General features: G+C 38.2%; 1 protein-coding gene across 1 annotated transcript in view; it reads left to right on the top strand.

The window, feature by feature from the left end:
- ADGRV1 (adhesion G protein-coupled receptor V1) overlaps window positions 1-22,024 on the top strand; it is a 269,894-nt gene that overhangs the window by 71,772 nt on the left and 176,098 nt on the right. The window contains exons 52-70 of the mRNA XM_086480034.1: window positions 581-703; window positions 905-1,127; window positions 1,628-1,832; window positions 2,826-2,972; window positions 8,462-8,717; window positions 10,415-10,623; window positions 11,336-11,509; window positions 11,920-12,102; window positions 12,846-13,025; window positions 13,641-13,805; window positions 15,149-15,266; window positions 15,822-15,945; window positions 17,107-17,245; window positions 17,384-17,569; window positions 17,886-18,118; window positions 18,590-18,738; window positions 18,837-19,038; window positions 19,534-19,753; window positions 20,910-21,149. Of these exons, the coding sequence (XP_086336160.1) occupies window positions 581-703; window positions 905-1,127; window positions 1,628-1,832; window positions 2,826-2,972; window positions 8,462-8,717; window positions 10,415-10,623; window positions 11,336-11,509; window positions 11,920-12,102; window positions 12,846-13,025; window positions 13,641-13,805; window positions 15,149-15,266; window positions 15,822-15,945; window positions 17,107-17,245; window positions 17,384-17,569; window positions 17,886-18,118; window positions 18,590-18,738; window positions 18,837-19,038; window positions 19,534-19,753; window positions 20,910-21,149 (3,476 nt within the window). The remainder of the gene's footprint in view (window positions 1-580; window positions 704-904; window positions 1,128-1,627; window positions 1,833-2,825; window positions 2,973-8,461; window positions 8,718-10,414; window positions 10,624-11,335; window positions 11,510-11,919; window positions 12,103-12,845; window positions 13,026-13,640; window positions 13,806-15,148; window positions 15,267-15,821; window positions 15,946-17,106; window positions 17,246-17,383; window positions 17,570-17,885; window positions 18,119-18,589; window positions 18,739-18,836; window positions 19,039-19,533; window positions 19,754-20,909; window positions 21,150-22,024) is intronic.

Below are 22,024 nucleotides of genomic sequence, written 5' to 3'. Positions count from 1 at the left end.
TAAAATTTTATTGGACAGTGACAATTCACTGATAAGCATTTTATCAAAGTAATCTCTGTTTTGTCCCTCAGAAAATAAAAGCATTGTGTTTGTTCTCAAATACTTAGGAAACTAATGAAATATTTCCCCAAGAACAATAGGAAATAATGTCTATTCATCTACCTGCTGGTTGCACCCTATCTAAGCTTTTTTGAGTTTTGTGATATGCAAAGATCATTGGTCAGCAAAGTAGATGTGGCTTTTACTGCAAGTATGGCATTTTAGACAATATTTCATGACTGTATCCCTATACCTATTGAAAAGTTTATGTTGCTGTGCATACATTTCTTTGCAGTTGGCTGTTGTCTACTGATTATCTTAGTGTTCTTATATGTGAATGTGTGCAGAAAAGCCCTTAAATGATGGCAATGGATGAATCATCCCATGGAGATCAGTCGTACTATGGAGTTATATACTAAGTAAATGAGAAAATATGATAATTGATCTCCCTTCATAATTAAAGCTGCCAAATTCTGCCAGTGTGCATTTTAACTAACAGATAGGAAAATAATGTAAGTTTTGTTGTTTTACCCCTTTGTAGAATCTGGAAATTCTTCTGAAATTTTCGTTTGGGAGACAGGGCAGTCTACTTTTAGACATTTTCAGTCTCTTCCAGTCTGTGCCATAAGAAACATCCATGTTTTCATGCCTCCTTCAGGTTTAGGTAAGACTTAAATGACAATATTTATTCAAGTCCTAGTGTATAACACTGGAATTGCAGAAATACATGTGTTCATTTTTTCATATTATGTATCAGACTTTAAAAGGTACAATAGTTGTGCTACCAAGGGCATTTCTGGCATTGCAAGGAGAACTTCTAAATATATCACTGAGTATTCCTTTTTCTCCTCCTTGCTCAATGTAGTTCACATCCTCCTATCTGGTAAGGACACGACAGCACTGTATTCTTGGAACTCGGAAGGAAACAAGTTCTTTGTCTTGTTGGAAGCCCCGTATGTAGATCACATCACTTCAGCTACTGCAAGGTCTCTGAACTCCAGCAAGAGCTTGATTGCTTTGTCTGTAGAGTCCAGCTTCCAGATTTATGAGCTGACCACTATCTCCAACCAGTCAGATTTTATACCTAGGTAGGTTTTTTTGTCTTGGATAACTTTCTTTTAGCTCTTGCATAACTTTCTCCCAGCCCTTCTATTTCTATGATACTGTTATTGTTCCAGTGGAGAGTGTTGTATACTTCTCTGTGTGGTGTGCTTATTAACACTACAGAGAATTTTTCACAGGTAGGTTCAGGATAACCTGAAGTCAAACAATCTCCCAACTGGTTTTAAAACATGGCAAGAAAAGACTTGCAGTTATGACTTGATTTTTTTAAAAGTTTTTACTCAGGATAAAATAAATTACTTTCATAACTGATTTCAGTTACTGTGTGATCTATTTTAATTAAAAAAAAATAAACCAAACACCACAACAGGAAACCCATAACCCTTAAATCTCAATTACTTCCTCAGGAATATAAACAATAACTCCAGCTCCAAAAATGCTCATTAAATTTACAGTAGTTCTTTCAAAGTTCATTAATCAGCTGTCCTCAGTTTATAATTATTTGATATCTGTGGTTTTATGCTAGTTCAGGTGAATTGATATTTGAGCCTGGAGACATGGAAGCTGTGATAGCAGTCAATATCCTGGATGACATCATACCAGAGGAGGAAGAATGCTTCAAAGTGTCGTTGAAAAACCCTAAGGGAGGTGCGGAGATTGGTGTTTATGGTTCTGTTAACATAATTATTCCTTCCAATGACAATGCCTATGGAGTCATTGCATTTGCTCAGGTAAAACTTCTAAGGTAAATCATTAAAATATGTATATATAATTTCTAAATAATGGAACTTAAGCATACTAAAACTGTGAACTGGAGTGTATGACAGAATTGTTTTTCTGAAGTCGTGTAACAACCTGAGTTAGAAGCTTTTTGACATTCATTTAGCCTTGCTCTGTGGTTATATAGGACACAAAGTGATAGAAAATCCATTCCACAGTTTGCCCCTATTGTGAGACTTTAACAATCTTTTTGCATTCAGATTAACACATCAGTTTATCAGCTTAGTTTTGCAAGAATCAAAAATTCAGTTTTCATATGTCATGTCTGATATCATCATAGAGTCACTACCGGTTGGTTAATGAAAGGAGTTAAGTAAACGAATTTGAAGATCCTTTTGCCCTGATAAAGATACTAGTTGGATTATGCCACAAGATAAACCAGTTTGCCAGAACAAAATAATTTCTTTGGAAAAAATGTCAGACTGAAGGTATTACTTGGACTGTTTAATTCTTAAATCATTGAACACTGTAGAAGTTGTCTAGACAGGTATAGAGTAAATGCATACTGGAGATAGAAAACACAGAAGAGTTGTTACTGAAATTAAACATTGCATCTGGATTTGTGTATGTCGTGAATAACAGTAAAGTAACAGCAGTCTCTCTTGAAGGTCTTCTTCATACATAAGGACATAAAATACTGTACTAAAAAAACCCAACAACAACAACAACAACAAAAAAACAAATGAAAAAAACCTTGAGTTTTTTGCCTTAGGATAAAGTGGCCTGACATTTTGAATTCTTACATCCATAAAACCTGCGAGTATTGAGAACCTCTGAAAATTTGGACATATAAGTTTAATCAATGAACATGTATTTAGCTACTTAATGGTAGATTAAGTTATTGATGCCCGATGGCCCTGGCCCCTATTAAATACCCAGATTGCTAAAGAAACTTTTCACTATAAGAAATCAATATTATGGTTTTGCTACTTTATGTTTTCCAGAGTTCTTTATTTAAGCAAGTTGAAGAAATGGAACAGGACACCTTAATCACCTTGAATATTGAACGTTTAAAAGGAACATATGGACGAGTTACAGTAGAGTGGATCGCTAATGGAAGCATAAGTGATGTATTTCCCGCTTCAGGAATGGTACGTAATAACATCACTGATATTAAGGAAGCACTGAATGTATTGTCTCAGACAAAAGGTGCAGTGTACTGAGGGAGAAGGATAGTACTGGTCAGATCGCACTACTCTTCTGTTGGTTCCTGCTTCCTGGTTGTTTCCTGTGATTCTGGGGCTTTGCGCTTCTGGCTGGCACATAACACCGCAGCATCACTCTTGCTCTTCTAGAACCAGATGTTGCAATGCACTAGAAACGTGCATCTGTAGTATCCTGTTCCCATCTTCCTTTCTTCCTGCTGTGAGATCCAGCTACTGTGTCAAATGATTTGCACAGGTGGGAATCTGGGGGCGTTTGCGCTTCGTCCTGACGTTGTCAATACAACAGAAAGCTTTAGTGGCCCAGACTCACAAGTCTAAGTTTTCTCTGTTTCTGAGACTGTTTAGATTTCCAGACATGTGAAAACCCTGCATTTCCTGCTAGCCAAAACTCTTGGTATGCCTTAGGACTGACAGATGCCAGGTTCTTACAGGCAGGGACCTCCACCTGGTGACCATCTGTAGAAGACAGAAAGCGCTATGGGCTTTGTGGCTGTCGAGCTGTGTAAGCCACAGCTGAGGAAAGGACCAAAAGACTGTAGAAATAGACTTTACACCTGGAAATATTTGGTCTAAAGTAAGAGAAAAAATTTAGAGAAAAATAAACAGAAGGGATGTCAAGGATGCCAAAACAATCATACTGAAATTATGAAAGTACACCTTGAATATTGCAGATGGATGCTACATGATTTCCCTGCATGTGTTTGCAGGTAGGAAGAGGCAGAAAGATAAAGCAAAGATATAATGTTGTCCACTTGAAATTTCTGTTTATCCTTCAGTGTAGGTGCAGCCTAAGTGTTTATAGACATGTTGGTTGAGAGAGTCCTAATCAAGAGATCTTGTTGAGAGAGATCTAATCAAGTGGCTGGCCCTTTGAATTTAAAAATTAGAAGAATATAGATAGACAAAGGATTTCTTAATCATTTTATCTGAAAGAAAAAGAATCAACAAAGCAGTTCACTACACTTTTCTTCAATTAGCAGTGACTTTCATACATATTATATGTTCATAATTTTTTTTACATATTTATATGTGGTGAGTTGACCTTGGCTGGCTGCCAAACCCTGACCCAATTGCTCTTTTACTCCACATCTTCATCAGGACAGGGGAGAAAATAAGGTGGAAAAGCTTGAGATAAAGACAGTTTAATAAGAAAAGCAAAAGCCATGCATGGAAGCAAAGCAAAAAAGTGGAATTTATTCAGTTCATCCTATCAGCAGATGTCCAGCCACTTGCTGGGAAGCAGATCCTCAGTACACATAGCAGTTACTTTGGAAGACAAATGCCATAACTACAAATAGTCATCTATGTATGTCCTCTCCTTGCCTCCTTATCCTCAGCGTTCATTGCTGAGTATGATGTTATGTGGTGTGGAATATCCCTTTGGTGAGTTCGTGTCAGCTATTCCAGCTGTGTTCCCTCCCAACCTCTTGTCCAAACCCAACCTATGACGCTATGAGAGCACAGTTCAGCAATAGCCAAAATGCTGCTGCATTATCAACACCGTTTCAGCCACAAATGCAAAGCACAGTACTGTACGGGCTGCTGTGGGGAAAGTTAACTCCAGCCCAGCCAGAGCCAAGGCACTGCAGAAGAAAGGATGATGAATTGTCGTCAGTTTCCTGATTCTTCCTCTTTTTTTTTAATCTTTGAGAGGGTATTAAGTGTGTTAGGCAAGAAAACTCAGTGAAGATGGGTAATTTAGAATTATTTGAAAGGTATATAACAAAGGACAGTAAGTTGAACATGAGCCAGCTGTGTATGCATACTAGTCTGAGGCAGAGCATTGCCAGCAGGTCAAAGGAGGTGATCCCACCCCTCTACTCAGCACTGGTGAGACACATCTGGAGTGCCGGGTCTAGTTCTGCACTCCCCAGTACGAGACACATGGGCATATTGGAGTGAGTTCAGCAAAGGGCCATGAAGATGATGAAGGGATTGGAACATCTGGCACATGGGAGGAGGCTCAGGGAGGGTCTTACAACTATGCATAAATATAAATGTGAGTAAAGAAGTTGGAGCCGGATACTTCTCAGGTGTGTCCTGTGTCTGCAATGGACCGTTAAGAAAACTTTAAGGGTGGTGAAACACTGGATCTGGTTACCCAGAGAGATTGTGAAGTCTCTGTCCTTGGAGATACTCAAAACCTGGTTGGATATGGCCCTGAGCAGCCTGCTGTAGTTGAATCTGTTCGTGGCAGGGGTGGTAGGACTAGATGGTCTCCAGAGGTCCCTTTCAACCTCAGCCACTGCATGATTCTCTGATAATGAAGACATATGATCACTCTGAAACAAGTGACCTGTTTTGTCTGAAGTTGGAATGCAGTTGTCAGAATAAGGTCTCAGGTTGAAAGCCTGTTTATAAAGCAGATAGCTATAGGTAGCTTGATTACACCAAACTCATTTTCATAGAATCATAGAATCGTTTTCAATTGGGAATTTGGTCTCTCTGATCATTCGGCTTCTGACTGACAATTTATTTCTTGCTTTTTGATCTGTGTCTCAAATTATTTTACCACATCGCATTTTTTCTCAGAGTGTTTCTTTATGTCACCTGGCTCCCTGGGTCTCATATTATTTTCCAAGCACTTCTATATATGCACACAACCTGGGGAACAAGCAGAAGGAAGTGGAGCTCCGTGCCCAATCAGAGAGTTGTAGGAATAACTGAAACATGGTGATGATCGCGATGGATGGCTATAGGCTGTTTCAGGCAGGGAAGAAGAGGAGGAGTCGTTGCACTCTGTGTTAAGGACAACCTTGGATGTATAGAAGTCAACTATGGTGACTGTGTAAGACCTATTGATGCCTCTGGGTCAAGATCAGAGGTGTTGTCTCCAAGGGGGATCTTACAGTAGTCATCTGCTTCTGACCTCCAAACAAAGACGGTAAGGCCAATGAAGCAGTATTTGAGTCACTTAAGCAAGCTTCAAGTCAACAAAACCTAGTTCTTATGGGTGACTTCAACTACCAAGGCATTTGTTGGAAGAACAATACAGCAGCTCAAAAGTCAATGCGTACAGGACTGCTTCGTCACGCAAATCTTAGATGTGCTGCCCAGGAATGAAGCACTGCTGGTCTTGCTGCTGACAAACTGAGAAAACCTGCTTTGTAATACCTCAGTTAGAGATAACCTTGGCTGCAGTGATCACAATATTATGGAGTTTGGGATCCTGCTGAGCACACTGAAGGTTAGTGCTAAGACAAAGGTTTAAATTTTAGAAGAGCAAACTTGAGCTCACTCAGACCTCGGCTGGGAGGGATTCAGTGGGAAGCTTCTATGGAGGATAAAGGAGCTAGCGAGTGCTGGGAGTTTTTCAAGAACACTGTCCTAGAAGCATGAAAAAAGTTCATCACCTTTAAAGGTAAGGGAAGCAGGTGGAGCAAGAGACCCCCTTGGCTTAACCGTGAGCTTCTGAGTACACTCAAAACAAAAGAGAAGCGTACCAGAGATGGAAAAGTAGACAAATACCCATTGAGAACTACAGGGGCTTTGCCAAGGCATGCAAACGTGCAGTTAGAAAAGAAAAAGCGCAGTTCGAATTGAAATTCAGAGGTTTCAAAAACTACAAGGAAGGGTTCTTCATGTATGTAAACAATAACCAGAAACAGAAGGAAAATATTGACCTGCTGTTAAACAGGAGAGATAAGCCACCAATAACGCTGAAACGACAGAGGTTCCCAACACTTTCTGCACCTCTGTCTTTCCAGCACTGTTGAACCTCAGGGCTTGGGAACAAAACCCCAGGCCAATGCAAACATAGACCATCAGTGAAGGAAGAGCCGGTGTGCGAACTGTTGCAGGAGATTGATCCCTACAGATCGATGAGCCCAGAGGTTATCCACCTAAGAGTGTTAGAGAACTGGCTGATGTCATTGCGATGCCACTCTCCATAATCTTTGAGAAGTCATGGAGACTGGGGGATGTCCCAGAAGACTCAAAGAAGGATAATGTCATCCCTGTCTACAGGAAGGGCTTGTAGGAGGATCCAGGAAATTATAGGCCCTGTGAAAGTTACGGAATAAATCCACCTGAGGTCTATCACAAGTCAAATGAAGTGTGTGATTGGGAAAAGCCAGCGCAGATTCACCAAGGGCAAATCTTGCTTCACAAACCTGATCGCCTTTTATGACAAAGTAACCTGCTGGGTTGATGTGGGGCGAATCGTGGTCATTGTCTGCCTGGATTTCTCCAAGGATTTTGATACCGTTTCCCACAGCCTCCTCCATAAGAAACTGGGTGAGTGGGTAACTGGCTGACAGGCCTCTCCCAGAGGGTGGTGGAAAATAGCTCCTTTTCAAAGTGCCAACCTGTCGCAAGTGGGGTCCCCCAGGATCGATATTGGGCCCAACGCTACTTAATGGCTTCATCAGTCATCTGGATGATGGGATGGAATGTACCCTGATGAAGTTTGCTGATGATACCAAACTGAGTGAAGAAGTGGACACTCCAGAAAGGAGAGCCACCCTACAGGAAGACCTGGATAGGCTGGAAGAATGGGCTAACAAAAACCTTATAAAGTTCAGCAAGGACAAGTGTAAGGTCTTGCGCCTTGGAAAACGTAATCCGGGCATGCAGCACAGGCTGGGACCTACCTGGAAAGGGACCTGGGGGTCCTGGTGGACAGTAAGCTCAAGATGAGTGAACAGGGTGCTGCTGCTGTGGCAAAGAAAGCCAACAGGATACTGAGTTGCATCAAGAAGGGCATCACCAGCAGAGACAATGAAGTCATTATCCTGCTCTACTCAGGCCGTACCTGGAATACTGTGTTCAGTTTTGGTCGCTGCTATGCAAAAGAGTTGTAGACAGGCTGGAGAGGGTCCGGAGAAGGGCCTCAAAGATGATCACAGGACTGGGAAACCTGCTGTATGAGGAAAGGCTGAGAAAATGGAGTTTGTTGAGCCATGAGACAAGAGGGCTTAGGGGGAGACCTTGTCACCATGTTCAAGTATTTAAAGGATGGCTCCAAAGAGGATGGAGACTCCCTTTTTGCAAGGAGTCACATGGGAAAGATGAGGAGTAATGGGTACAAGTTACGCCTGGGGAGATTCCAACTGGACACAAGAGGAAGATTTTTCACAATGAGAGTGATCAGCCATTGGAATAATCTCCCCAGGGAAGTGGTGGATTCCCCAACATTGGACACTTTTAAGATTCAGCTGGACAAGATGCTGGTCCATCTTGTCTAGACCGTGCTTTTGCCAAGAAATGTTGGACCAGATGATCCTTTAGGTGCCTTCCTACCTGTTGTTCTATGATTCTATAATTCTGTGAGATATATGTATTCATATTTGTGTATGTGTGTGTGTATGTATTTTTTTTTTTTACTTGATAGAGTTTTACAGAATAAAACAGTTGGTATAACAGCATTGAGAAGAAGTTTGATTTTTTTTTTTTCCCTCCCTTTAAAACTTTAGATTACATTTTCAGAAGGTCAGGCCCTGTCCACGATCACCCTGACAATTCTTGCAGACAGTGTTGCAGAGCTTTCGGAGGCTGTGGAAATCACACTCACCCATGTTACCACTGTGGGTGTTCAGGATACCACAAAAGGAGCTGTCATCGATCCCAAAAGGGCAAGAGCTGTACTTACCATTTTACCCAGTGACTCTCCACATGGTGTGATTGGGTGGCATACGGAGTCTCTCTTTGTCAAAGTCACAGAGCCAGAAGGTAAGTCTCTTTCTTGATTCTTAGGGGGGAAAAAAAAAAAGTTTTTACAAAGTCAGCGTTGTTGAAGCTGTAATATTCATTATATATATATAAAATATATATTATTTATACACATATCAGCATTTTTCTATTAAAAATTTTTAGCAGAAACTTTCTTTACAGTATGTAACTATGATAGTTCGTTACATACCTTTTATACTGTATTTCACATTGCATATATCAACATTATCCGGTCATTTTTGTTTAGGGGGTAGGTTGTTAAATCTTGGCATCTTGTGTTGCAAATCATTAATACATGCAATACTTCTAACTCTAAAAAGCTGAACTTGCCAATTTAATGGAATTAATATATTGTTTAAAATAATTTAGCCAGAAAGACTTTCCTCATGAATTGGGTCAAAAAGGGAAGCTTTTTGTTCTGTGGGATAGTGGAAGGAAGGAAGCAGAGCAAGAGTGAATTCCATTTGCAGAAAACTGAATTGGGGTTTTTCTGCTTGCCAGCTATTTGATTGGGTTATGTCAGTGTTCCTTCCAGGCACGAGTGAAATGGTAAAGGATCTGCCAGGCAGCTGGCCAGAGGAGGATTGCAGCGGTGCTCAGGCTCCTGCCCTCCTCGCTGGCCCAGGGAGCTGGGCAGCTGATTGCTCTGGCATCCTCTACAGCCCTGTGGTTTTCCAGCAGCTGCCTGGTGAGCTTTTCATGCTTCAAAAGCGCAGTTGAAATTTCCTGGCAATTTAATATTCTGTCCATATTAACAAATAAAATTTATGAAAAATACATTTTCCATCAGAATATTATTGCAGATAAAATTTCCTCAACAGTTCTATTTTAAAGTGAATTAATATTGCCTCTTTTTTAGCATCTAAAAGTATTGTGAAGAGATTCTCTTGGTTACTTACATACACATACATGCACATTATAAATGTTTATACTTTGAAGTTAGGATTCAAGGCATGTTCTTAGTTTTCGTGTGTTGCACAGTTTCTCTTCCAGTCTTTAAATGTATTTTTAATGAACTTTATGCAGGTGCTAACTATGAAGTACTATCTAGTTAATACAAGTAACAGAAACCAGTCTGAAGTACAAAGCCTGTTGCTTTTTTTCTGTTTCTGTTTCTCCAGTCAAAAACTCAGCGCTTTTACCCAAATGCTGTGTTTGGTGGTGTATTGGAAAAAAATTACATATCTGCTTTCCCAAAAGGGATCTGAGCCTGATTGATACAAATCTGTCTCATTTTCTTCCACAGTTGAGTTAAGGAAATGTAAAATTTACAGCCAGAGTTACAGCCTCTGATGCCGCTTTTGGTATTAGAATCAATAGTGATCTCCTAGACACCTAAAGGCCAGGCAAAATAGTGAGACGGGAGTTTTGAAGGAAAACTAAATAAAAATGGGCGTGTTGAAGTAACAGTTGGTGTAGCAAACATTTAAAACTGTAAATATTCCATATTTCATTCTTCCTCTAGATCCAGTTTTAAAATGCTTTCCAGATGTACACACTAAGTGTTGTGCATGTTCACACAACTTGTATGTGCTCATTTGTCCGAGTCATTGAATTATCCACGTATTCTTGTGTTGCTAAGCAGAACTGAAGTGAGCTCTGGCAAGCAGCTCCAGTGTACTTAGGTGAGCTGAAAACCAAGGACAGCAAGGGTTAAAACAATTGTGTCTTGATTTTTTTCCCCCTCCTTGTTGTAGGGCAAGTGAATTCAACTACTCTTACTTTACAAATTGTTCGAGAACAAGGGTTTGTTGGAGAGGTTGCAGTTCAGCTGAGCACCGTGCCTAACTTTGAACTCCCCCTCTCCAACCAAGCAACAGAAAATGAGGATTATATACTGGAAAAGAAGACAATCATTATGGCAGAGAACACAATGATAACTTCTGTCGTAGTCACTGTTTTGCCTGTGAGTAGTCTAACAACAACTTTAGCTAGTAATGTCTTTTAAGGAAGGGGGAAACGGGACTTTTTCTATACCAGAAGTAGGATTTAGCATTCTAGAAATGGCTAAGGTGGGATTCTTACCTCGTCAGACAGTTGTGTATTGGTAAGAATTGCAGCCATCTCTTTCAAAATAATTTGAATGCTCATCACTGAGAATGAACCAAATTCTTTCTTTCGTTGTAGTCCCAAAATTAACATATAATAATGACAAAGGAAAAAAGTTGTAAGTGTCTTAGATGCTTCCTGGTTTTTCAACTTGTTGCAGCTTTTTACTTTATATGCCCGTTTGTTCTGTAGTTCAGGAAATGTTAGGTTTTTTGCCAAAAATACATATATTCTTTAAGTATATTCAGAATGGAGGTATTACTTTTCAAGTTCTGGCTTAGCTTCTGAAATCTAGCCACTGTTCTTACAGATAGGAGAAACAAGTGACAGCCAGCAGTACTTTCCACTGCTCTTACGGGTCTGGAATCTGACTAGCAGCTTAAGTTTCTAAAGTTCAGCAAAGGTAGTCTTTTTCACCTTTCATATGGTGTGAAGCAAGGGATTGGTCATATTGTCCTAAGTGCTGAGAATTTTTAAACAGTATGCAACCTACGAGTAGTCAGCTTCCTGTGTGTATTATAACTTACAGTGTTTTATTAAAAAAGTGACATTTAAAAATATTTTTGCAGGACAATGTACCAGAATTACAGGAAGGATTTATAATCAATATTACTGATGTGCAATTGGTCGATTCTCCCACTGGAGGTCAGCCAAGTGTGAAGAGGCTTGGGTTAGAAATAGCTGAAGTAACAATTGAAGAAAATGATGATGCCAGAGGAGTATTTAGTTTCAATGTTACAAAAGTAAGTAAGTCTGATTGAAAAATATTTAAAGTAGCATTCCAGCAGGAGAGTCTGTGTTTTCAGACCAGCTTTGATAGTGTTCTAATAGGCTTTATGGCACTAAATTGTTCTGGATAACAAAGCCAGATAAAAAACAATTCCTTCTTGTAAGATTCTTCATAATTAAACCTATGAAATTTATTAGGGAGCTGGAAGTGCTAAAACTGGTGTTGTAGAGTATTCTGAAAGGGACCTTGGGAGGTTGTCTAATCCAGACTTTTGATAAGAACAAGGTCAGTGCTAAATTCAGACCAATTTACAAGTGATTACATATTCCTTCGTTTATTTTTACCTGCGAGTCAATATGAAAAAAAAAAAAAAAAAAAAAAAAGGTTGCTGTGACACTCAGCAGTTTCTTGCTGAATTTACAGGATATAACCGGAGCTGTTGCTGGTTATGAGGTACCACCCCCACAGAATATACTGAAACTTCAAGTTGTTCGACAAGCTGGGAGGTTTGGGTCAGCAACTCTGTATTGGGAGGCCATTCATTCAACTGCTAGTTTTGAAGACTTCGCACCATCATTTGGAAACCTTACATTTGCAGATGGGCAGGTATGTTTATGTGTCTCTGGGAAGCCAGTTTAAGAGTTTCTCATGTTTTCTTCCAGCAGAATTTGCATCTTTTCGTTGAAAACAATTTATTTATGGCCTTATGTGTGTGAATGATGCTTCTGACTTCAGTTCTCTAATATGGAAAAGCAGAATGTTCATAATCATTGACCAAATAAGGTTGTCTGCCTTTGGCATCTCCACAGACTAGGACATAATTTCTAACAATGAAGCCCGTTACACTGAAAATTTTAACATAACATGTCTTCTCTATAAATTCTCAGAATAAGCCTGTATATTTTCTTAGCTGTGTCCTACATGTCAAATGTCATGCTGCCCCTAGCGATCCATAGTGTACGCAAGGCGCTTTGATTTCAAGTGAACAGAACTGGTCTTCGGCAAATCGAAGGATATACTCTGTGAGCAGAATTTTGGCTTAGGTACAATGTTGTCTACCTGCACTTTCTACTGAGTACCAAAGCAGAGCAGTCTGCTGGTTTTAACATATAAGATTTACATTGATAGGCTTAAAAATCACTCTTGAAATTTTGTTATTATAAATATAAATATACAAGTATGATAAGAAATAAGCACAACTGAACCATGCGTGTTTATCTGTCATGAGATGAAATTTACCTATTTTAAGTTTCTTTTTTTCAAACAAATCACAAAATATTATAAATGAAACCTCGTTGCTCTCTTTTTTTTTTTTTTTTTTTTTTTTTTTTTTTTTACAATTTCTGCAGGCAACAGGAGAAATAGAAATTACAATCATAGATGACAGTGAAGTTGAATTCCTTGAGATATTCAAGATTGCCCTGGTGCGGGTAACGGGTGGTGCAAGACTTGGGGATGACACCCTGGTAACTGTCGCTATTCCACCAAATGATTCCCCTGTTGGAGTATTTGGGTTTGAAGAAAAGAATGTGAGTTGATTTGAATTGCACTCTTTTCTACTAAAGCTGGGTAGTGGTTTTGTGTCCCTAACACGTAGCTGATTTTAGTAAGACTTCATTGCAGTGGAAGACACTTCACTGAAATGTGTATTAGTGCTTGTCTTTAGCTGTGTGGGATGGTAATAACAATGAAGGTGCTGCTGCATCAATGTAAGTTTCTGCATAACTGCATCAACTTAATTCAGTATACTGACAATTCAGGACGTCCTATGTAGGATTTCTGGTAGTCTGTTGAATATTAAAGTAGTTTTGTAATAAACTCTATGACTGAAAATAAAGTTTGGAAAGAAATTATGACACTTATGTCATGTTAGTTCTTGTCAGTGAATGAATCTTCTGCTCTCCATTTTGCTGGTGCTGTGCCTGCTTGTGACTCATTTTCTGAATCATAGGGCATACAGAAATAACACAAGTGACTAATCTTTGCTAGCAGAATTCAACACATTCCTTATTTCTATTATCTTCCTGTTGATTTTCACTCTTGTCCTTATTTTACATTGTATTGATAATGTTTTTTGTTGTTTATCTCAAGTCAGTGTCGATGCCTTTTACTACAGCCTTTCCTACCTTCTCTTTCTTCATCAGGTAACAGTGAAGGAACCTCAGACACTTGATGACTCTGCTGCAGTTGTATTGCTCACTGTAAGTCGAAGTAAAGGAGGAAAAGGAGCAGTTAAATTATTATGGATTCTTGAGGAAGCAGCCAGATTTGATCTGACACCTCTGAATGGTACCCTTCACTTCAACGAGGTATTTCTGATATTACAATAAATTATTTACTATTAGATTTATAAATACTTTCTTCTTTTTATGTGTGTTTGCCTGGTTGTTGTTATGGGTTTATAGAAGTAGCGGATTACTACGTGTTATAACACTAGGAAAAGACTGGTTTGAACTGGTGGGATTAGCAGTATGCAGTGTTTTTTTCAAACAGAAAAGGAAAGCTGACATGCTCTTTTTAAGGCAGTATAATGTAATCATCAGGGAGACAGGCTTTTCAAATCTGAATTGTTTTTACAATTAAGAAAGTGGAACAAAAATGTACTGAATGTGAAGAATTATTACAGAAACCTTTATTCCGTTGCAGTATCAGAGACTGAAAGAGAAAATTGATGTTGAAAGAGTGAGAAAGATAAATGGATGCTCAAAATCTGCAGATAAAAAAAAATAAATAGTAAAACACTCTAATGACTTTCAAACTGGACAGTGTTATTTGATTTGTGTTTCATGGCAGGTTAAAACTAAAGTAGGAGACAAAATATTGGATATTGTCAAGCTATTGTTGTTATCTTAATATTGCTCTTTTACAGTCTACTCAAAATATTTAATGAAGAATAGTGTTTTAATATGAAGCATGACCTATTCTGTCTGTACAAGGCTATTTTGCATTAAATAAATAGGCATACTGATTGTTTCTTGTAATCAGCTGGAAAATACCTTTTTTGTTAAGACCACCAGCATTTGGCGAAGTTTTGCTATCATTTTGCTATCCTTTCTCTACTGATAGACCTGAACATTGTTTTTTCTTCCTGAAGGTCTTATATATACATATGTGTAAGAATACAAGTATGTATGTGTGGTGTTAAAGTTACCATGTATACCTATTTCTTTCCCATATTCTTATATTAAGCATTTGCTACTGCCCACTGGAAAGAATGTGCATTAGACAGGAATGTACTGTGACCTAATATATCTAATCTTAATAATGTTAATCCTTGGAATGTGTGTGTTCTATTGAATATGCACTTTCTGATGGAAAAGATTTTGTATAGAAAGTTTCCTCTAAGTGGAAAACTTCTGTGTGAATACAATTTCAAAGTAATTTCAGTCAGTATTCAGTTGAAAATAGCCAGGGTATTTTTGGGGTGGCACATAATGTTTGAGAGATATTTTTTACTAGTTATTAATTGTTCAGCCAGATCAGAAATATCGTATTTAAAAAATATTACAGAATATATCAAGCATATGTGTGCTTAATGCTTGATTTGTTAAAGAAAAAAACATTTTTTGTAATATGACACTTTGTTTAGTTTCACTTTTGTGTGTATATATCTCTATCTATATATCTGTCTTCTGGTCTTTATATTGTGCAGACTGAATCCCAGAAGTTGATTGTTTTACATGCGGTACAAGATGGTGTACTGGAGGGGAATGAAACATTTACCATTCAGCTAGTCTCTACTGGTGATGCAGAGATATCCCCTGTAAATGGTAAAGAATTAATTCATTATAATCTATTTTAAGACATTTCCCATGAGAATTCTAGTATGTCTGTTCATATTATTTTAGTCTGCAGTGCTTATATATTTTGTGTCCAGCTAGTTGGTACCAGTTTTGACTGTCAGTCTTTTTGCCTAAGTTATTTCCTTGTCTGAAGAAATCAAAGCTAATTTTAGATCATGATTTTTCATTCTAAAGTAATTGTTGGTGTAGACTTTTGTGTTCAAATTGTCCGTAAAAGATTCTTTAACAAAAAGCAGCAAAACCCTAGACTGTGTACAGACCTCTAAGGATCACAGAATAATTTCATTTGTAAGGGCCCATCCAGGGGAGTCATCTACTCAAAAACCCTGCTCAAGTAACAGGAGACTTCACGGCTAGATCAGGTTGCTGAGTGCCTTGTCCACTCAAATTCTGGGTATCTCCAAACATGGGCATTCCATGGGCTCTGTGGGAAGTGCTTAATGACTCATGTCACAAAATTTACAAAAGTTAGTTCATTAGTTAGTTTTCATGTTACCATGAGAAGCTTTGTTCTCTTCATAGGTGTGGCAACCATCATTATTGCAAGTGATGAGGGAGCTTCCGGGGTGGTTGGTATAGCCCATTCGTCCAAGCATGTTCTGATTGGAGAACCTTCAGGAAGTTATAATGGAACTGCTCTGATTAGGTGGGTACATCACTCATTTTTCCAAAGGAAGGACAACAGCTCAGTTTCAAAAGCTATGAGACTCCACATTTGGCAAGCATTTCTTGAATGCTGTATCTCATTATTACTTCTAAAATCAGAACTATTTTGAAAATTAGGTGCCAGTTTTTAAAGAAGGGCAGCATATACTATGTATGTGTCTGTTCAGTATTACTGGGGAGCTCCAGATATTCCTGTCAGTCTTCAAAGTATTTACAACATTGATGCGTTAAAAGAAAGAGCACTCTCAAACAGGAGGAGGGAAGAGAATCAGTAACATTTGAAAATGCTTTGTGCTTTTCAGCACTCAGTTCAGGATTGGTGCCTGAACTGTATTTCGATATATTGCTATGGTGGCTGGCATAACCAAAGTGGAAATGGGGGTTTATGTGAATCAAGATGCATTTATTTAATTTTATTCAGTCAACTGAAAACAGGATGAAGAAATGAAAGTGTTACCGTACTTCCTAACGATATTGGAAAAAAGGATTGTGACAATTTCCCATGGTGAACCAGCAAATATAAGCAACAGAACAGCTTCTCATGCTGCCCTGAGAAGCCCAAAAGACAAAGTGAGGCCTTGTGCAGCAGTAGTTGTAGGTCAATGTAGTAGATCATGTTAGGTACAGGAAAATTTTTGCTGTGATTTAGTTCAGCAAGTCATGAGTAGGAGTAGGTTTTTAGACAAGCAGCAGACAGAACATTTCTCAAGAAATCTCATAGTAGTATTCTAGTGTCCTTCTGCCTTAAAAACCAAATTGGCTCTGGGCATTACCCCTAAGTGCCATTTCCTTTCTGTTTTGCATGTCTATCTCCTGAAAAGCAGAATGGAACCAAGAGAGTTCAGTTTTCAGCCCCACCTTTGGGCTATGTGTGCAAAGAAATTTTAAAGTGCTGTTAGTAAAAATACAGCTCAAGATGACTCCCAACACAGGGAAATAAAACAGAACCGCAGAAATGTTATTGCCCTGAAGAGGAAATTGTAAAGATCTTAATAGTGACTTAAATACATTAAAACTCAAGCTTCACAGTGCTGATAGCATTTCTTTCATGCACAATAATATCATATTCTGTCTGTCTCTGGATTGAATATCAAATATTAAAGGTAGAAAATGAAATCCGTGTTTGTGTTCTTACCTGCAGTCTGATACGTGGCCCAGGGATTTTTGGTGAGATCATAATATATTGGAATATAACACCTCCTCATCACACAGAATTTATTGAGACATCAGGGACCTTGACAATGCGAGACAGGCAGTCTGCAGCAGTTGTTCTAATACAGGTATATGAGCAATTTTACACCAGTAGCTATTTCAAGTACTTCCTTTTATTTAGCCAGTATCTGGGTTAGAAATTAGTTACACCTCTGTCCCTGGAAATGGTTTAAAGCCTTTTAGCTGTCATTGGTTCTTCTCCCTAGGCTGTAGATGACAACCATCCTGAGGAGAAGCATTACTACCAGTTTCAACTAACTGGAATCAGTTATGGAGGACTCATAAATGAATCTAGCAGCACAGCAAATATTACCATGGCTGCCAGCGATTTTCCGTATGGAGAGTTTACATTTTCACAGGAACTATTGCAAACAACAGAAGAAGAAAAAGGGGTATTAGATTAAAATGCCTTCTTATGTAAAATATTGATAGATATCAATATCGTTGCTAGATTTATGCTTAACTTAGAAAAAAGAAAATCAAAGATTTATTCTACATTTATCATAACATCATCTCCAAAATGGCTGTCTGAGGCTTTTGGAGTTTTTTAGTACTCTGAGAAAGAAGACTATCTGCTAAGTTACCTGTACTCTGTACTTGCAAATCGTTGTTATCTGACATAACATTGAAAAGATGGCTTTAGAACAGTCTCCAACTGTAACAGAAACACAAATCCATTTTTTTTAAAAAATGTCCTCTTTCCCTTAGGTTAACATCACTATTGTGCGTTCCAGGGGATCCTATGGCAAAGTGCATCTTTGCTTTCAGATAATAAATGGGACTGCAGAGGAGGGAACTGATTTCACTTCCACAGTAAGGGAATTGTTGTTTGAACCACATGAGGAGAATAAAATTATTTTGATTGCAATTCATGATGATGACTTTCCTGAAGGTCCTGAAGACTTTTCAGTGATGATTACCAAAGTGGACCTCCAAGGAAGGTAAAGATAAAATTCACAGTTGATTTATTGCAAGGAGAACAAACTATATTTGGAATCTGATCTACCTGCATGAAGTTACCATTGGATTTCAGCTGTTTTACTGTAAAATTTCATAAGACAGCTATAATAGTAATCATAATAGAAATAGGATATATGGGAAGCCCAGTTGTCTTAATATTAGTATAAAGATTTGCTGATTAAGGTTTATTAAAGCTGAAAGTTCATGCAGTACGTACAAACAGATGGCAGGAAATTCAAGTAAGATAAAATGAGAAAGAAAAAAGTGAGAGATACACATTTCTGTGAATAAACTACTATTTTTGCACAGATAATAGTTTGAAAAATTGTGACCAAAAAGTCTTCAGTCAGAAAATAAAAGTATTTGTGGTAATTGGCATCTTGTCATACCTACATCTTAATATTTTCACAAGATTTTTTTAAATGTAATTTTCTTTTTTATGTTCTTGCAAGTGGATTTGATTTTACTGTAAAAGAAAATGGTCTACAAATGGATCAACCTCCAATAATAGGAAATATCTCCACAGTACGAGTCACTATAGCGAAAAGTGATAATGCCGAAGGCATCATAGAATTTGATCCACAGTATATCCTTCTACATGGTAAGTTTACCTTGAGTTTTCACTGGTTTAGAAGATAAATCTGTGGCTATGGCACGAATTTTCAAAATAAACTAAGTTTTTCTGATTTATTCTTGCAGTGGAAGAGGATGCTGGATTAATCAAGATTCCTGTTGTGAGAAAGCGTGGAACTTACGGCAATGTAACAGCCGATTTTCTCTCTAGAAGTATTTCTGCACTTCCCGATGGTGTTGACTATGTCATCCATAATAATTCTGTAATTTTTTATCATGGCCAGAACCAGACTTTTATTTATATCTCTATTATAGATGATGAAGAAAGGTAATTAGTTTTTCAGATATTTATTCACTAATTTATTTCTGAGAAGTCCTTTTTTTAGCATATGCAGTATGCCTGTGTGTGGAATCGGAATTGAAAAACAAATTTCTGCAGTGCTGAAAAATCATCTAAATTAAAAGGGGGGGAAAAAGAAGCTACTATTGGAGTTTCATACTTCCTGTTAAATATTATGCAAACAAATACATTTTTAAATTAGATTATCTGAAATTTTGGGTGTTGATTGTACTGTTGTGAATAATAAAATATGTTGCTGTATATTTTTTTAAATTTAACACAAGTAGAAAAGGGAACATGATTTTTTTTTTTCAGGTATCACCAGTCTATGCAAATGGGAGGACTTTTCTACAGTATGCTTACAGAAATGACATCCATATACCTTTAAAAAGATCCAGTTGGATGCATGATTGGATTACTAAGTACAGTGTTGTTATTTTTTTTCACAGATGTGTCAGAATCTCTTTTTCTTTTTCCATGCAGTGAATTCGCAGAGCAATTTGAGGTCCAGCTGACAGGAGCCACTGGTGGAGCAGTCCTTGGGCTCCACCTGGTGAGCCAGGTCACTATTGCTAAAAGTGACTCCCCCCAGGGCATGGTTCGATTTCTCAACCAAAGTCGAATTATTCTTCCCAACCCTGATACACCCACGGCAGTGTCCCTGGTGCTGGAAAGGACTGGAAGATTGTTAGGGGAGGCACAGGTGGGCCTTGGCTGTCTAACACTGAGTGCTTTCTGGTGACTAGGTCAAAAAGCTTCTGCATTTTCCTTCAAGAGCTTCTTTGTGATTAATTTCTAATAGGATAGTTGCAGCTTTTCATTAAGCATGAGTTGCATATAGTTGCAGTATAACAGAAAAGTTGCTACTCTTTTAATCTTCCCTTTCTGCTCCTACTTTCTTTCCTTTTTTATGCTCTGGTGTACTTTGTTTTGAGCTAGCTCCTAATCCCGTTGAAAATATGGTTAATTTCATGAACCACTGCTAATTTAAATTAATTCAGTTGAATTACTTCCTAAAGCTGGTCAAAATTTTTTCTGTAAATTGTTTATTGAGAGTTTCCTAGATTTTTTTCTTTACTCTGTACAGACCACTGACAACATGGAGTTATAAATATGAACCAAAATAGGCCTTTCAGCCTTGGCGAATGACTGTAAGATTGTCGGTAAAGGCCATCAGGTCCTCCTTTCCCCATAAAAAAATTGCCTTGGCCTACTTTGTTTTTTTCTAGAAGTCATTTGAGAAAACTGGAAAATAATTTCAATGGCCAAAATAATAATTTTAATGTGCTGAATGTGACCTCCTCAAAAGCAATCTAATTTTGGGGGATTTTTGAAAATATTCTAGCTTTTAATCAGGCTGAAGAAGTATGAATGATCAATTGAGGGATTAAAAACTTTCATTGCAGAATCTTAAGAAAATATTTGTAATTTTCTGTCTTGATATCACACATCGCAGAGAATGGTTTTGGTTATGAGTGCTCATTTGTGGAGCTCTGCAAAACAAATCATGAAAGGGAGAGAAACAGAAACTGGTCTGTGTGTTTCCTGTTCTGTGCTAAAGAAGTCTCAGTTCCTCTTCTATTACTATTATCTAGCATACCATAGACTGGCATTGTGGCTAACACTTCAAAATTTTCATTTGTGATTAGTCATGTCTAGTTTTCCAAGTGGTTATATATTTTCACACATATAATTAATTATGGATATTTTGTGTTCTGTATTAACAGCAAAGATTTAAACGTAGCTAGTTACCAGATACAAGAATTTTTATGTCACTTGGGGTACTCTGTCATTTCCCCCCCCTAGGAGGCTATTATAATATATCACCACTATAAATCTGAAATTGCTATCTTCCACAGATTAATTGGGACATCCTGGGACCCAATTCAGAAGAGGTTTTATCTTCCCTGAATAGTGACATTGGTGACCCTGTGAATGGATCATTCTATTTTGGAGAAGGAGAAGGAGGTCTGAGAGTTATTAATCTACAAATCTATCCTCATGAAGAACTTGAAGTTCAAGAGATCTTCATTATTAGGCTGAGCCTTGTGAAAGGTGAAACAGAAATAGATCCTAAGGCAAACAACATTACACTAATAGTAAGTCATTATTGCTTTTCTTTCTTCTGAGATCTTTGTTGATACTGGTATTTACCCTGCAAAGCTTTTAAAAATCAGTAATTATTGCATAGTTTGTCATTTGACTTTTTTGCCCCTTGTACTACTTAGGTGCATTGTTAGAGCCTCACTTCTTAAAAATGACAGCAAAGAATCTGTCAGTAAAAATCGGTATATAACCCCTGACCTGGCCCTCTTATTTGCAGTCTTCTCTGGTTCTATTTGGAGAGAGCATGGATTGGGTCCTCATTTCTAAATGTCGGTTTGTTGTTCATCCCTTCCTGACCTCCTCTTCTGCTCCAGCTATCATATACTAAAGACAGGAGAGAATCTGACTATTGCAGAAGGAGTTGTCGGAGAAGGCAGAGGGAGTTGTCAAAGACAAGTTATTGCTCTAGGGATACTGCAGCTAAGGAAATATTTATAAGGGTCTTATAGAAAGCCCGCAAAAAAATTAATCTTTCCTAGAAATTGATTTTTTTTTTTCCTGGTCTGTAGAGTGTTGATGGAATTAGCCCCGATTTCCACAGTCTCCTCAATTTCTCCTTCAGGGAGCCAGGTTTATTCCTTGGATGGGAATGTTTCACCCTGCGCACCCATGAACTGACTTCTCAGTAGGCATTGGTGTTATAGTTCCATTGTAAGTCAGTTCACTGTGAATTCTTGTTGCAGCTAGTGATTCATGCAGCTGGATGTGGATGAGCTCTATCCTAGAGGGCTGAGTTTGCAAACTGATGGTGTTAGAATAGTTTCTGTGTGCTAGCCCAAGGTGCCTGAGCATTTCCTGCTTTAATATCAAGATATTCAGATGCAGCATTTGAACTCTGCCTTTTCTTCCTTGGGCAGGGGAATGAAAA

The sequence above is a fragment of the Leptosomus discolor genome, chromosome Z (genome assembly GCF_034619465.1).
Source record: "Leptosomus discolor isolate bLepDis1 chromosome Z, bLepDis1.hap2, whole genome shotgun sequence".
NCBI classification, from domain to species: Eukaryota; Metazoa; Chordata; class Aves; order Leptosomiformes; family Leptosomidae; genus Leptosomus; species Leptosomus discolor.
Note: the sequence above shows the minus strand (reverse complement) of the source record. Positions and strands in the feature narration are given on the sequence as shown.